This window comes from Alexandromys fortis, unplaced genomic scaffold (genome assembly GCF_014885135.2).
Source record: "Alexandromys fortis isolate MF-2015 unplaced genomic scaffold, M_Fortis_MF-2015_v1.1 scaffold_17, whole genome shotgun sequence".
Classification (NCBI taxonomy): Eukaryota; Metazoa; Chordata; class Mammalia; order Rodentia; family Cricetidae; genus Alexandromys; species Alexandromys fortis.
The window spans coordinates 10182087-10200138 of record NW_026067896.1 but is presented as its reverse complement, the minus strand read 5'-3'; the positions used below and the strand labels follow the sequence as shown (position 1 = coordinate 10200138).

The 18052-nt window shown below is 34.0% G+C and overlaps 1 protein-coding gene across 3 annotated transcripts in view; it reads left to right on the top strand.

Annotated features, from left to right (window-relative positions):
• Csmd3 (CUB and Sushi multiple domains 3) overlaps window positions 1–18052 on the top strand; it is a 930239-nt gene that overhangs the window by 670178 nt on the left and 242009 nt on the right. For all 3 annotated transcript variants that reach the window (XM_050162609.1, XM_050162600.1, XM_050162593.1), the window contains one exon: window positions 12129–12320. In XM_050162609.1, coding sequence (XP_050018566.1) covers window positions 12129–12320 — 192 coding nt within the window. The remainder of the gene's footprint in view (window positions 1–12128; window positions 12321–18052) is intronic.

Here is an 18052-nt window from a genome sequence, read left to right as displayed (position 1 = left end):
AAGTAATCAAGTGTATTAGAGAAGATGTGAATGACCTATGGGCTAATTATTCACCAGTGCAAGACAGAAGTAACCTGAAGGTCACAGTTGACATCTCCAGAAGCCACTTAAAATCATCTTCTCTAGAAATATACTCATTCTACTTATTCACTCATTCTAATAGAGCCTTCTAAGGACCACATAATAAGCACATTAATCCCCTTATAAGTCTCCAAATGCATCTTGCCTTTATTCAAGCAAATCTATACATCTGCGCACACATATCATATGGACACACACACATGCATGTACACAACATACAGTCACCACACACTGCTGCCCCTGCTTTCAATCACTGAAATGCTTTTCTCCTTAGATGTTTTCTCGGCTACATTTTATTTCATTTCTGCTCATTCTTCCAAGCTTATTATTCATATTCCTTCTTTGGAAAAACATTCTTCTGACCCATTAACCTTGCCTTACTTGTAATGCGATTCAAATAAAGATCAAAATCAGTAATTCAGCAATTTGCTTTTCTATAAAGCTTTTAATTATGTCTGTTGTTCAAAATATATTGTGAATTACTTTGTTTATGCAAATATCTATGTTGATCAAAGATTTTGTCAGAGCAATAATATAACCCATTGGCCATATCTAAGGTATTTTAAATGTCTGAGGGGCATTCTTAAAAATTTATTTAAAAAACATGAACCAGGAAAGTCTAGAAAATCATAATTTATTGCCATGTTTTAGTCAGATTTTTTATTGAGCATCTTTTTTTCTCTTTTGGATACTTTATGATTTTTAGTAAAAAGTAAAAGCTGTTGAACAAAAGTGATTTTTTCTTATCTTTTACATACGACTTAAATCTGCAACAAAAGATTTCTGAAGCAGTTTTTAGCTGTTTTAGATACAGATTCCTGACTTTTATTTGTATAAAATTAGCTTATTAAGAAGACAAATTTTATGTTACATATTTTTTCAAAATATTATAATTGCAATTGTAATAATATTACAGAAAGAAACAATCAAGAAAATAAAAAGATATAAAGGTCATAGATGTATAGTAATTTTTGTACACAATTTAATTAATATTGTATGAAAAAAGAGGGAAAAGAGAATGTATGTGTAGAATCTAGGTAAAACAAGGCACTTCTGAATTCTTTTAGTAAAAATTCAGAGTCTGTCATTTTTGCACCAGATAACATCAGCACATCTGTCTTATTACTGACTGATATTCAGCACCTAGCACAGGGCCTGACCCTTGGAATCAGAAATATTTGCTGACAAAATAAAGGCCAAAGAACTTGCATCCCCATTACAAAATCAGAAGCAGATTAGTCTTATCTGCTAAACGATTTCTTTGGAAGGACTCAGCCGACTTAGACCCACAGCAGAGACATCTCACTGACTAAGTATTAAGACACCTAGTGGGAGATGAAGTTGGATTCAAGTAAAGTTTACTTTTTTAGTATAATATATACAATCACATGATTCTTAAAACTTGACATATATTATTACATAAATTAAAGGAGATAGGTCTCTGATTCTTTTTTTTTAATATTTATTTATTTATACCAGATCTCATTATGGGTGGTTGTGAGCCACCATGTGGTTGCTGGGAATTGAACACAGGACCTCTGGAAGAGCAGTCAATGCTCTTAACCACTGAGCCATCTCTCCAGAGCATTCTTTGTGTACCCACCCCAATCTAATTTCCTTTTTTTTTTATTTTACTCATTTAAGCAATCCCTAATGTTTATTGAAAGACAGAGTAATCAGTAGAGAAGGGATTAGATAGACAAAAAAAACATGTGTCTTTAACCAAAAGCGTTTCACAATATTTAGTATAAAGTGAATCTAACTGAAATGTAGGTTGAATAACAACTTTCTAGTCTTCACCACACTATCAGCAGCCAAGACTTTTATTTCATGATCTCTTCCTGCTTAGTAGATCCTGTCACTTTGCCTCTTGGTGTTATAATCTGCAAGGCACTTTTGCTTAATCAGAGCTCCTTAAGTCTGACACCGTCACCTCATGCTGTCCTAAACGCTGTCCTGGCTTCTCAGCAGTCAGCCTCCTTATCCCCTACTTAAATTTGTAATCTGCCTGTCTTGTTCCGCTTCGGTTCTACAGGAAGGCATCACGCTGTCATTTGCCCACAGAAGAGTTGATTTCGACAGAGCATTTTCTCTGCTCTTCACTCTTTGACCTCTCCATTAAGAACCTGTCCCTGCTGGGTAATACAAAACTCTAAGGCTCATAACTCCTACGGTGGAAAATTCTCAAAGAAATGGATGGCCTCGCTAGGATAGGTTGAAGTCTGACAGCCTTAAAGGACTGCATGAGATCACTGCCTTTGTTCCTTCCCTCATTATTGTTCGAGGCACTGGGTAACAGTCAACTCGCCACTCACTTCATTATCCCTCGGTATTTTTTTTTCTCCACACCTCTGCCTGGCTAGCTGTCGGAAGCAAACGTTGCATATCACTTTACTGTTTAAAAGTCTTTAACGCTTTGAACTCAGTTTTGAACTGAATAGTCTGTCTTTAAACGTAAAAGCTCTACATTATATACCTGTCGGAGTTTGCTTTCTATCCTGTGATAAAACATGGACCAATTCCAACTCCTGTGTCATGTTCTGACCATGGAAAGCTTACAGGTTACAGTACATCACGGAGGAAAATCAAGGCAAAAACTCAAGCAGGAGCCTTGAGGCAAAAACTGAAGCAGAGACCTGGAGGAACACCACTGAGTGGCTTGCTTCCCATCACTTGCCCTGGTGTCTTTCTGACAAAGCACAGGCCTATGTATACTACATTGTAGGCAATCATTAAAATAACCCACCAACATACATACATGTCAGTCTGATGGAAGCATTCCTTCCACTGTAGCGGTGTGGCTCTTCCCATCTGTGACAAGGTGACATCCAGCATTAGCCATTTACAGTCCCCAAGCTACCTATCATTCTCATGCTTTCACTACATCTTTATATACTCCAGCCATCTACAGTGCTCTGGATGGCAGAATGTAGTCTAATGACTACTCTTCTCTTCTGAAAACTCTCTTCCTTAGCTTTGGAAGACTTATGGTCATATTCCAAAACAACAAAATCGTAATCCTTCTCCAAGTCCAGGACAAGCACACTTCTTGTAGCCATAAACTCCTAAGCAACACAATGAGTCACTACACTTGCCGCGGGCTGCTACTCTGATTTCCTTATGATACTTGTAGATTGTGCTCGTCCTAGAATAGTGACTAATTCCGTGCGTGCCCTGTGTTTTCCATCCTTAACAAAGTACTGGCATAGCATTGCACTTTCAAATCTCTCTGGTGGCGTGTGATTTAAGTTTGCAGGGCTCGGAGGAATTAGAGTACAAGGTTAAAGCTGAAAGACAAATACGAATATCAGTGTTTCTCATCTCTTTGGTGTGGTAGTACCTTATTTGTGTTTTAATAAATAAATCTTGCCTAAAGAGCAGAAGAAAAGCTAAAGCCACTAGAGGTCAGGCATTGGTGATACACACCTTTAATCCCGGAATTTGGGAGACAGAGTCAGCTGGATTTCTTTGAGTTCAAGGCCACCATGGGTTACACAAAATCAATGCAGAAACAAATCCAGTTGGTAGTGGCTCACACCTTTAATCCCAGTCATAGGGAGTCACACACCTTTGATCCCAGCACTAGAGGGAATATAAAATGGGAGGGAAAAAAAGGCTTAGTTTGTTTTTAGCTTGTGGTCTCCCAGCCTTGGTAGAGATAAGACTTCTCTAGTTACTTGGCTGTTTTGCTTTTCTGATTTTCCGGTTGAACCTTAATTTCTGTGTCTGGGTTTTTATTATTTGTGCTACACTTTCAGATGTTAATTAATTCACTCTTCCCTCCCAGGACAGTATATAGGATATTTATAGATAAAATTACATTTTCCCAGATACGCACTCCATACACAATACTGGTAAGGATGGTAGGAGGAAAATTGTTTGACACCATTGCCCTATCAGTCAGCTTGAAGACAGCCAGATGTGGCATAGGCTCTACTGTGGCATGGCAACCACATAAAGCTTCTAGGCAATGATTTGCAGAATTTGTGGAATGCTTTTTTTTCCCCTAACGTATATAGAAGCAAAGGCTAAGGGTTGAGTTGTAGACATAAATTATAATGTACCGTGAATACATTTGTGATTTCTCATTTTGTAAATTAACAATGAATGAGTTATTGTAACAAAATGCTGTTATTTTGTGGTATCTATTCCTGTAACAATGGGGTTTACAAGGTATATATAGTGTTCAGTATCTGCCAAATATAAACGTCTTGAAATGTACGGACAACTGTGAAAAATAGCATAAGGAAAGTGAGTTTAGCAGAACGGGCTACCATGAGAAGTGATGACCAATGTTGTTCCACAACCTATATTGACAGAGCTGAAAACCTCCGAATACAGCAGCAATCATTTTGGAATAGTCTTTTTTATTACTATTCATAAACCTAAGTATTTTTCTACATCTAGGACCATGATATATAAAAAAATCACACAATTCCACATAGTTCCAGGTAATTAAAGCTTTTAAATATATATTAGACTAGCAAACACACTGATTATTTACCCATGATATAGGAATTAGTGGAAGTAGTAAAGAGATACTCATTGGCTAAGAGCACTAGTTGCTCTTTCTAAGGAACTGAGTTAAATTCCTGGAACCCACAAGGGGGGCTCACAACCATTTATAATTCCAGTTTCAGGGTAGCCTTCTTCTGACTTTCCATGGGGAAATGCAATGCCGAAAATTAAACAACAAGCCCCACATGCCCAAGGACCACATAAGACAAAAAGATAAAGTGTTATGGATATCAAATTTGATCCATGACCTTGTGGAAGTCACTTGAAAAACTGTGAATATACACTACAAAATTCAAATTTATACCAATTAGTTTTAAATTCTCATTCCAATATCAACAGTTTCATAGAATTGTATATATAACTGTTATAATGAAACCTTAGATTTTATCTAATCTTTGGAAAGACAAGTAAAATAATTTTTGACAGATTATCAGATAAGGAAGCAAAAATTCATATAATTGAGACAAACTGATCAATGAATGTCCCTCTATAAACATAGTCTGCCTCCTACATCTAATTGTGTTGTTCATTCAACTGATGAAATACAAAGTTATTTATATTCACAAGATCTTAAAAAAATTTTATCACAAATCATCAAATATTTAAGGAGAAATGACAATCAACAATCAAGGGGTGTTGTGAATGTGTCTATGCTTTTTAAAACACCAAGTGCATTTATAAGAGGAAAAAAATAGCTGTGTTGTTAATTTCCCCTGAGAAATTATAATAGTATTTAAGATATCAGATCTAATTAAAGACCCAAGAGTTTATGTTTGTCTGTATATGTGTGTATGTGTGTGTGTACAGATGAAATGTATCTATATGCTTGTTTCAGCTATGTGAAATGTCTATTTCTCATAAATGTACACTCTTAATTAGACAGAGAAAAATGTGAAGTCAAATACACATTTTTACCCCATAGAAAATTACAATAATAAGAAAATCATTAGATATAATAATATTCATTTGTTCTTACATCTTCAAGTTATCTAGAATATATTGAGAACTTCACTGTAATATAAATCTTTCTATCTAATTGGGATAAATGCCCATCATTTTGAAATACAACTTTATGTAATAATTATGTTAAATAATCAATTACAATTTTATGTTCATCATTAACTTAATTCCCAAGTATTTATTTGTTCAACTGATTTTTTTTTTACTGATGCTTTTCTTATTTGGAAAGATGATTCATTTATTCTTAGCACAGACTAGCTTTATTCGATAAGGTCACAGCTACTTGATAAACAAATAAAATGATTCTCAGTGGATTTGGTTCATTGAATTATCCAAATAATATCAAATGAAATTAGATGGATTGGAAGTAATTTCCTTCTAATATATAAACTTTCTCAATTGTACCATAAAGTATTCTATAATAATACATGCTAAAGATTCACCTATACGTATGTACTATAAGAGGGCAGATCTGAGCTGAGCGTAATAGTGCATGCCTTTATCATGTCTTGGAAAAAAATAAGAAAAAGCCAAAGAAAAAGGTCATATCTGAAATTTTCCCTATAAAAATTGCTTATAAAATGTAACTATAAAATTATATTACATTACAAGTCTCTTTATTCAAATAACAGGTAATGAGAAAGTTAAATTAAAAAATCAAATAGGTATTTGTTTTTAGTGCAATAAAAGATATTCCCCTTTGAAAGTAGCGCTTGCCATAGGGAATTTATTTCTTTTTGTAATCACTACAGAAAAAAAAAATCTCAGTTTATTAAAATACAGCCAGGAAAAATAGCTATTCCTAAAGCAACAACAGCGAAGAGTAGGGCAAGTAGAATAGGCAAACTGAGGCAGTGCTTCCCTTCAAAGCACTACGAACTCAATCTGACCCCAGAAGAGGGAGGAGGTTACTAGCGGTAACCTGGAGCTCACTGTTGGCCAGATGTCATATCTGGTGAGTGCCCGGCCAGTGAGAGATAAAGAGTCAAAATGGCAGTAGATGACACCTGAGGAACGACCCGTTCCCCATGCCTGGTTCTTCTCTAGCACAGACAACAAACCAACATGCATATACACTTGCACTCACATATGTGCATATACACAAACACACCCAAATACACATGCACTTGCATGTACACATGTGCCTGTATAGACAAGAACATACACAAATATAAAATTAGAAACAAAAATTGCAAAGCTACTTTTTTATGGTTTGTCAATGTACAATCTATTTCTTTTTATTGTTATTTCATTTTATTGAGCTATACATTTTTTTCTCTGTTCCCCTCCCTACCTCTCCCCTTCCCTTCAACCCTCTACCATGGTCCCCATGCTCCTAATTTACTCAGAAGATCTTGTCTTTTATACTGTCCATCTAGATTAGAACCATGCATGTCTTTCTTAGAGTTCTCTTTGTTGTCCAGGTTTTCTGAAATTGTGATTTGTAGGCTGCTTTTCTTTGCTTTATATTTAAGAAAACTTTCCTAACCTAAAGAAAGATATCCCTATGAAGATACAAGAAGATTACAGAATACCAAATATACTGGATCAAAAACAAAGTCCCCTTGCCACATAATAATGAAAACACTATACATACAGCATAAAGAAAGACTATTAAGAGCTGCAAAGGAAAAAGGCCAAGTAACATATAAATGCAGACCTATCACAATTATACCTGATTTCTCAATGGAGACAATGAAAGCCAGAAGGTCCTGGTCAAGCGTTATGCAGACACTATAAGAGACCATGGATGCCAGCCCAGATTTTTATACAATCTATTTCTTATGTTAGGAATTTTCCTTCCTACCGTGAATTTATTTGAACTAATTGCTCTTCCGTAGCTATACCATTTAGAATGTAGCTGAACAAAAATGTGTTTGTAATTAAATACAAAGCAATATGAACTAAACTAAATCAGAACTAAATGGAAATGGTATGACAATACATTGCTAGTCAATATACTATATTCTAATAATAATTTTATAGTTCTGTTTGTAAGAAAGATAATAAAAGGATTATTTCTATAAAACTCTTGTTCTATATAATTTTCTTAATATTATGCTAAATAATGAAAGTACTCAATGAGAAGTCAGAAAAGGTAATCAAAATTTATATATAATAAAAAGAGAAGTGAAAGTCACATTTTAAAATTCCAGAGTTATGTGTTCCAATATAAGGAAAATATAGTATTAAATGAAAATTACCAGTTCCTAATAATGTAGTTAATTCCTAAATACAGTTACATTACTAAATAATTGTTGATAATAATACTAATTATGTGATATTTTCTCACTCTTGAATCCTCAGCAGAAATAATGAAATAACATAACTTCTGAAATGGTTATTATTTTCCTTGGTTGTTGTTTCTATTAATTCGATGGAAGAGAATGGTTGGTGCTAAAATTACTATAATTTTTCCTACTCACAAACACAGAAGGTAACCAGTATGGATCCAAACTTTGAATAAGTGAAGACAATAAAACAATGGCATCCCTACAATGTAATTATTTTTGTGGGTATTTAACTAATTGCTTTTAAAATTCCAGTCATTTCAAGTGGGGAGAGCGTTCTTTGGTCTTTCACTCAACCCTCTCAGACTCCGCTGTGTCTTAAAACCTTACCGCTAATTTGTTTATTAACTGAGAAAAATGGAACGGTAGGGATTTACCACCTCTTTCCTTTCAAGTCAATTAGACCTCAGCCTATGTATATTCTTACACAAATCTCAACCTAATACTAAAGCCCTCTTCTTTCTTTTAGATAATTTGTCTCATTTAAATCATGACCCCTAGAAAATTTCATAAGAAACACACATTTTACCCTCATGTTTACATATGACCAGATGATCCCAACTGTTGCTTTTCAGTATTTCTATCTAGCTCTGTATATACATACATATGTGCTTCTGTATGTGTGTGTGTGTGTGTGTATATATATATATATAATATGTCTAATAAATACATAGAAAAATAAAACTTGACAAACAATACTTGATATTTGTTCAATTTGTGTATCTGACATACTTTACTTGATTCTCCCAGGAAACATGTTACAGATACATAGAACAAACACAACCTGAATTCTGACATTGATGTAATTTACCAACCTAATTTAGGTTTAACAGATACATATGTATAAATATATATGCCCATATATACATACATATGCATAAATATAAATATAAAATTATTTATATATCATATATTATTTTATTTATGTGAGAATATTTATAATAAGTTTAGTAAATTTTATGGGTGTAGATTAAACATAGTAAGCCCTCACCCAAAATACAAAACTTTAAAGTTTCTTATTAATGTTCAACCTTTCATTTTTCTTTTTGTAGTCTATTGCATGATTGCATGCTACTCCTTCCAAGGAAAATATTCTCAATGTAAATGTTGTATGTATGTGTCTAACATCCTTCTATGGTTATATAAATCCAACTTTGCTTAATATTGTCACGTAGGGATTCCCTTGTTAGTCTAATAAGTAAGTAATCCCTCCAGAAATAACTGGTATGAGCTAGAGTTAATATTTTAAGATATGGTTTGAATGATGCCAACTAAATTTTCTAATTACAAATATATATCTTCTGAAATGTGTTAATGGTGTTTATTTTTCTAAGGATTAGGAAGGGAGATGTTTGAGTTTCTGAGACAGTGACAGTTATAAAAGAAGTCTCTGGTGTGTTATTCAGACTTTGAGCTATGAAAGTAGACCAAGAGGGGCTTAGTTCATGCTATGCATCTCTAGTTCTGGAAAATTTAAAACAGCTTATTTAACAGACCTAAGTTTATCTATAAATTGAGGCTATGTTAGCAGTTAGTTCATAGAGATCTTCTTTCTTTTGAAGGTTAAGGGAATTGTATGAATAATGTCACTGGCCATTACTTAAAATGGTATATTATCAGTAAAATTAATGAATATCTATGAAACTTTGGGATTCAACTTCCTTACTCTAAGACCAGTTCTAGAAGGCTATCTAGATTTTTTTTTTACTATTATCGGGGGTTGGTAAAATGTTCCCTGAAATCTTCATTTTGCAATTCTGAAAAAGGCATATAAAATTAAAAGGCATCAGTTTTCATTTCTAAAATCAGATGTTTAAAATTTCTTACTTTAAAAATATGAACATGAAAATTGATATAGTTATAGATTGCACATTCCTCTCGCTGGTGTTGCTGCTTGTGTGTGAGTTATCAAATTTAATATAATGCTATCATTTTCAGTTTCTCACTTATGAACATTTTCTTGATACCTACACCACTACAGTCAATACATTGCAACACAATGTGGACTTTGCTGTTTATTTACAACTACACGTATTAGATCAATGTAGTATTACATTGATTATTCTCTTGATAGGTAACTTGTCTATCAATCCCTTATTCAACTAATTAATATACCTATATGCCTCGTATTCACATACTCATCTACTAAAGATATAGAAAATAACATCATCACAAGTACTAACAAAACGATGTCTGTTCAGTTCTGTACCTGACATTTTTTACTCGATTCTCCAAGGTAAAGTTTTGCAGATATGTAGTACAATATCACAACCTGAATTCTGACATTGGTGTAATTCACCAACCTGATTTGGATTTTAACAGTTCCACAAGCATGAAGGTATTACACTTGTAGTAATTTTATGGTTGTACTTTTCCGTGACAACCACCATAGTTAAGACTTAGAACACTTCCATTACAAGGAGTCATATAGTACTCACAAGCAATTACCCCTGAACTCTTTTTCATGTATTCTGATGCTGTCAACTAACTAATTATGTACTTTCACAAATTAGTCACCTTTAAAATGATATATAACACAACCAAACAATACATAATCTGGGTTTTAAATTTTTAACATGACAACTTTTGTGACATAGAAACCATGTGTGGATTTATGCCTCTTTGATCCTGAGCATGAGTTCGTATTATGGATTTACCACCATTTAGCCATCTGTGGGGACAAATACTTATTTACACACCACCTGGGCTATAAGATAAGTATATGATAAGTTCTACAACAAATGCAATAATCCTTCGTGGAGGGTCTGATTCTAATTTTATTTCCGTTTCTGTGGAGGAAAGATCTGAAACAAAAGCAACATAGAAGGGAAAATGTTTATTTTAGCTCAGAGTTCCAGGTTATAAAGTCCATCATTATGAAAAAATCAAAGTAACAGAAAGAGGTGACATCACATCCGTGATTCTTAGCAGTTATTAAAAATATATTTATGGTTTTTTGTTTACTTGATTCTGCTCAGCTGGCTTTTCTAACATATACACTGCAAGACGTGCTGCCTAGGGAAGGGTAGGATCCCCTGTGGTGGTCCATCCACGTCTCACCCAATTCCGGCCGTAGGGCACCACTATATAAACAGTCACTCACTGAGACTTCCAGGATGTGTCAAGTTGGCAAAGCTAAGTATCACAATGCAACAGCATCCTGCCGCTCTCCCCACAACGTGTGGATGATGATGCAGTTTTATCTAGCATTATGTCCGGATTTAGTATACTCGCTTATGGTATTCACTTTTACTTTATGTTAGCAAGTTTAAAATGATATCATAAAGGCTTGCTGTGATTTTTGATTTTCATTTTGTAAGTTAATGATGTGGAACTTATTTTCACATAACATTTCATGTTCTTTGAAAAAAAATCTTTTTGTCCATCTTGCTTTTTGATTGTTAGTAGAGAGAGTGCTATTCCTTCTCTCTCTCTCTCTCTCTCTCTCTCTCTCTCTCTCTCTCTCTCTCTTTATCTTGCTCACTCTCTCACTTGCTCTTGCTCTTACTCTTTTGTTCTATCTACCTCACTCTGATGTAAGTTCAATATCTTCCAAACAATTATTTCCTCTCATTGGCCGTGTTCTTTTCACCCCGTCACAGTGACTTTAACATGGTGGAAATGATTGCTTTGCAATGCCATCATGCCACAACCTCAAATACCTGCAAAGACAGTCTCAGTTGAGGAGTTTCCTAGGTCAGCGTCCCTTAGACCTATAAGCATTTTTATAGAAGGATGTCTTCACTGCATCAACTGAGTTGAGATATAATACCATAAATATGGACAGCACCATTTCATGGGCTGGACACTGAGCTGAGCAAGAAAGTAAGGAAGTGTCCTTCATTTCTTTACGCTTGAATGTGGCTAGGATGTGACAAATTCCTTGAATTCCCAAAGTGGGGAGCTGTATTTCAGAATTCTAAGGCAAATAACCACTCCCAGCCTTTTGTTTTTATTTGTCTATTTTTTTAGGTGGGATACTTGCTTGTCACACAGAAGAAATAGCTGTAACATAGACTTTAGAAATTTATATGATCATTATTTAATGATTCAGATGCTATGCTATTTCTTAGAAAAAGCTAACACATAGATTTTCCAAGAAATAGAAAATCATTTACGTCATAGGTATTTTAAAGTTAATGCAAGCATATTTTTAAAAGTCAGTTTTTGAACAACACATAAACATGAGGAATGTTGTGGAATTTAAGTCTTACAGTTTGGAACTGTGAAACTGATTCTGCTAATATAAAAACTAAATGCCTTCTTGCCTTTTGATAGGTTCAGTTGCCACTGCCTGTCGTGACCCAGGAGTCCCCATGAATGGGACACGGAATGGGGATGGACGAGAACCTGGAGATACAGTTGTTTTTCAGTGTGACCCTGGATATGAGCTTCAGGGACAGGAAAGAATAACCTGCATTCAGGTAGAAAATCGATACTTCTGGCAGCCCAGCCCACCAGTCTGTATAGGTATGATTAAAGAATAATTAAAATTTTATAAAATATAATGTAATGATTTAAAGCTGGTATTGATGTTCTTAGACACTATAGTCAGAAAAATGATATATGAGAGTCTGATATTTCAGAGGAATATCCACAAACCACAAAATGTACAAAATTATACTGATTAAATACTAATTTCTTTAGTTAAGAGTCCATAATTTTAGTATATTCTGAACAACCCAAACTTATAAAAGTTTATCAAGCAGATTTCCTGAAATATTTTTTCAGCCTTTATTCATTGGATAAATCTATTATCTTCCAGTTTAAAATTTAGAGGCACTGAGAATCTGCACTTAAAATGAGCTGGGTTGATTTACTCTAAATATGCTTATTTCTTCTAAGAAACTTATATCAGGAGCTATTTTAGAGAATCAAAGGGCAAGCTGTCCATTTAAGTCAGGAATATCAAAAGAACATCAAGTATTGTTTTGATGATCTGAGGAGTGTCCAGACCTTGTCCCACACTTTCACTTGCCTGACTTTTGTCTCCGTGTTTGTTCTCAAATCTCCAAGTCAAGTCAGGCTCAGGAAAGATTCAGATATAGACCTTTTGGCACTAGAGCTGAAAAAAAAATCAAGCTTAGGGAAATGGCCATTTTTATCAATACAAACATTAAGATAATCTTAAATGTAATTAAACTGTTTAGTATTAAGCCATTGTGTTCAAGTATCAATGTAGATGTCATTCTTAATTTACAACATATTTTCACTAAACCAAGCTTATGATTATACTCAATTTTTTTATTCATTTATATATTCACAATTGCATTGCACCATAAGCCACTTCAAAGCAGATTCTGCATCTGGCTCATTTAATATTTCATTCAACGCATTTGATATAGGCAGACTTAGCATGTTTCAAATGAAAAGTCATATTTTGGTTCATTTATACACAGTTCATGAACTTTATTTGGGTCATTTATAATTATTTATAAGTACATTTTCAATATAGTATCATAGTTTTTTTTTCAAATAACATGTGGAATTAGAAAATGTGTTTTCAACACTTCAGGAATAAGCAAACAACTCACATGAAAGTCACAAAGTCAAATTCATTAGTTACTTGATCTCTCCCATTCACCAGAAATTAACAATAAATTGAAAAAAATTACCAAATCTTATCAACCTACTTCTCAATAAAATGAAAGCTAAAAATTTATTTTTACAAAACATTTTCTGTATTTTGTATATAGGCTTTTAAAACATATTATTTACCAATATCCGAAGGCCTAATCCATCCTGGAGGGAGAATGGTAGCTCTAGGTCACTTCTGTAGCTGATGAGGCAGATAATAGGAACCTAGAGTATGAAAGAGACTTAAAATCTAAAACAAAATAATGGCATAACTTGTACTAGTTCAGATCTTGATACATTTTTATAGTTTATCTACAATAGCTATGTTCTAGTGCCCTCTATGCACTGCTGCAAGTTTATATTATCAGATGTCAACTAATTTATATTTATAAACTCTTTATCAATAATGGCAGGTAAGGGAAGCAACTTGAGGAACGTTTTTACATTAAAGAGGCTAAAATATGTAAAGTATATTTGCTTAAGGGGCCAATGCTCTTATTCCCTACTTGGTTGTCTCATGAGATTAGAGGTTAAGTTAGTGTATAACTCCATATACTAACTAACTGAAGTCGTGTTGCATCTTCTAAAGAGAATCTCTATAGAAAACAAGGCAGTCAATATTGAAGACTGGAAGGGTAAAGGGCTCACGACCCCTTTCGACACACTCAAGAGCCATTGAAGGGCATAGCTTCTCATGGACGGAGGGTCATTCCAAGTGCATTTGTCCCAGGGGATGACTCCACAGAAATAATCCATGTTTTGTTTTTCTATCTTTTAAGAAGACATGAAGGGCATGGGGCTTAGGAATCACTCTGAGAAGAATTAAGTTAAGAATGAAAGATAAATATGATTAAAATACTTTTCTATGAGATATTCTCAACAATTTAATAGAAATATATTTTATACAAAATATGAAATTCCAAAAAAAATCACTTCAGATTGTCTGGCTTTGTATGATTATTAGGCCAGGGGATCACTAAATAGGATTATCAGGGCTATAACATTATATTAGCTTGTTTTTATGTAGAATCTTAAAATAATAGAGAGAAATCTACTGAACGTAAGGGGAAAAAAGACAACTCAAACTTCAATAAGTTTAAAGAGTTTCGAATAAGACTGTTATAAAATTTCATTTATAAACTACAGTATGCTGTAGCTAACAGGACCTGATATTAAGGGGGAAAGTTGAGCACTAAATCTTACTTATATGGAGCAGCATTTTTATATGGATTATAGAACAGAGCATTATTTTTTTGGAAGGATAAGATAGCTTCAGGAGAAGATATGCATTAGAACTTCTCTGAGGAAGAAAATAACTTAGAAAAAAGAATCTGAAAAATTGCTAAGGTTGCAGAAAGTTTGACCTCAGCCACTGATAAGAAAGAACTCCATGATTGCAAACCCAGTGCCCAAGATTAGACCCTGAATGTCTTATAAACTCCGGAAGGGTGCGTCTCTGACCTTAGAGAGTAAAGCATTGTACTTGCATGTGAAAAAGAAAAAGAAAAAAACAATGAGTCTCATAGCAAGTACCAAACAGAAAGATGTCATCTTTGGAGAGTTAATAGAATTCATTCCAACAAAATTGACAGTGTGAAGATTGCTTTGGCATTGCCAGAGGGAGAGTAGCTGCACTCTATTGGGAGGTAAATAACAAAGACATTAGTGTGGGTGAGTTGCTGAGAAAGACAGTATATAGATGAAATGGAATTTGTTTAAAAAAATTAAGAAGATTGTAAAATAGACCCATAGCTGCTGCCCCTGTCACTGTCTCACAGAAAAATACACTCGGAACAAATCGGGCATGTCAGGATTCCAAAGCAGCCAACTGAAATTTGATTCATGAATGCCTTTGATTTTATTTTGGGCACTTTATGATTAGACATGTAAAATAAAAAAGTGGACGGATCTGTAGCTGGTATTTAAAGTTGAAGGTATTTTAGAATAATTTTATGCATTTATTGGTAGTCTAGGATTTAGAAATATCAGAAAGTTTTACTCTCTTGTTGGCTCTGTTATATTTTTCAAACTTGCCATAGCTGTGAAATACATAAGGAAAATGTTGGCAAGATCTAGTAAGACTGTTAATATGCAAGCAATGCACCTTCCTTTCTTTGTTCAAGAAGAACACAGCTACATGTGTATATGTGTATCTGCATATACTTCCTAACAAAGCAAAGATCAGTATTCCTAGTAGCAAATGAGAAAACTGAAATGATATTGATCCCATTTTGTACTATATTACACAGAGTCCCACTCCATAAAAGCACAGACTCACAAAACTTATCAATCCTATTTTGTCTACATGATATGTACATATTTGCATTTGCTATTGCCCACAACTTTGTACATTTTTCATGTTTGTTCATCATTCATTCAATTAAAAGTCCTAAACATGAACAGAGAACCACTCATTAGACTATAGACTCATTCATGCAGTTAACATACTTTTCATAATCAAGTTGAAGGACCATTAACATGCTAATAAATATTACAGAAACATCGCATGTATCTGAGCAAAAACCCACTATGTAAGAAACAGTTTTGACTTTCCTTTTTAGTGTTGGGTAATGTCTAGATGAATTGAGGTTATAAAAATCGAGATAGCCTGAGTGAGGGTGCCACTGTCATAATAGTGTATTCCAGGAAGGCTGGTGTTGACTCCAGCTCAACTAGAAGAAAACTGAAGCTTTCCAAATGCTCCTAAAGGTTGTGATACATTTTAAACATAAATGAAACTCACAATGTTTCAAAAGGAGGAATTACATTAACAGAAAGTACATGGAATTATAAGAACTTTTAGCCCAGCAATGGGATCCAGTAGGTTCAAGAAGCTCCTGCCAATCTTGAGCTCCTATATTTGTTACCCCAGACTCACATGATAGAAAGAAAAAAACAACTCTTGGGAATTGCCTTCTGACCTCCCTTTCTTTTGATACAAAGACATGAAATTCATGAATTGCTGTAATTTTGTACCATTTTGAATATATTACATCCAAAGTGATAAAAGGTGACATTGCGGAGCATGTAGGAGTTGGGTGAGGCAGGTGCCCTACAACTGAGGCACTGTCTTTTAAGTTTTACAGCATTGCTGCAAACTTTTTACATTTCTGTGCTATGATTCAGTATTTTTACTCAAAAGATAATTGGTAGAAACAGAAGTCAGTTATTGTCATAATTCTAAAAAATGATATGAGTTAATTTACATCAAGAAATATGGTTATAAGTAAGGAAAATGAGTCAAATTGAGGTGTAGTGATTATTTATGAGATAGATTCTTGATACATCTTGTTGAAATAGATATGAAGATTTAGTGAAGAACATTAGGCTTCATGGCTAGAAATACACATGATGGCAAGGTCAGTCAAGTAACTTAAAAATATACCAAGTTAGGCTCCATGGTTAGAAATACAAATTATAGAAATCATAATCAAGTAACTTAAGAACATAGCAAGAAGGCATTTTGACTTGAGTATTATGTATTTTTGATATTATATGATATATGTAGCACTATACTAGGTAGTGATATAGCTGTGAAAACATTTGTGATTTGTAATTCAGCTGCATTTCAGCAGGATGTGATAGAAAAGGGAGTTTCCTATTAATAAAAGTGATAAATAAAGCCACAAAGTTAAACATAGTCAACACAGGAGACTGTAACAGAATACAACATACTAGGTAAAGCGTGCTATGTAAGGGTCTCAGGCTACAACATGAAATGGGAAATCTCATGACAGATCTGGTCTATGTAAATTCACTAGAAGAAATTGGACAACAAATCCAAATAGTTAGCCCAGCAATTTGAGTTGAAGTCACCTAGTTAAAAGGACCGAATATGTAGAGAAAAAAATACAGCAGTCCCTAGTATACCTGCAAACTTAAAAGATATTAAGACTGAGCCAACAATAGCTTGCCTTGGAGCTGAAGAGGTTTGTTGACAAAGAAAATTTGAGTAGCTAGTTGCAGATGGCAAACACTAGATTAAAGACATCCTGATCTCCAGGTATGAAAGCTGATTATATCTCTCCAACACAATTTAAAATAGAGTACTGAAACATAAGAACAATTGTCTACTGACTCATACTTGGGCACACTTTTTTGCTGCTACAGATAAAAACAAATTATAGTTACAAAACAATAAAATTAGACTTCCTTTGCCAATTGAATTTCGTAAGCATTGACATTTTATTTTCAAAGTCTTATGGCACACATGTAGCTATGGGTAGAAGAGTTCACTGGAATAAGTTGATTGTAAGAGGGCGAGGTCCAAGCCTTCCATGAAGTACAAGAGCGAGTAAAAAGGAAGTTCTCTTTTGCAGACAAAAATCACTAGAAAGAGGAAAAAGGAAGAGCACAGGAAAGTGTGGTGTGATTGGACAGCTCAGACCATGCTGTGCTCCAAGTCCAGTTTCCTCTCAGAAGTAGTGTATGATGGTGAAAAACTGGTGGTAGGGCAAAGTTCAGACACCTGAATTTAAAAGGGAAGCTTAATCAACATTTGGTTAACTCGACTTTTTTTTTTTTTAAGATTTATTTATTTATTTATTTATTTATTTATTTATTTGTTTACTTTTGGTCTTGAACTTATTTTTTTTATTGAAAATAAGAAAAAAAAAGTTTCCGCC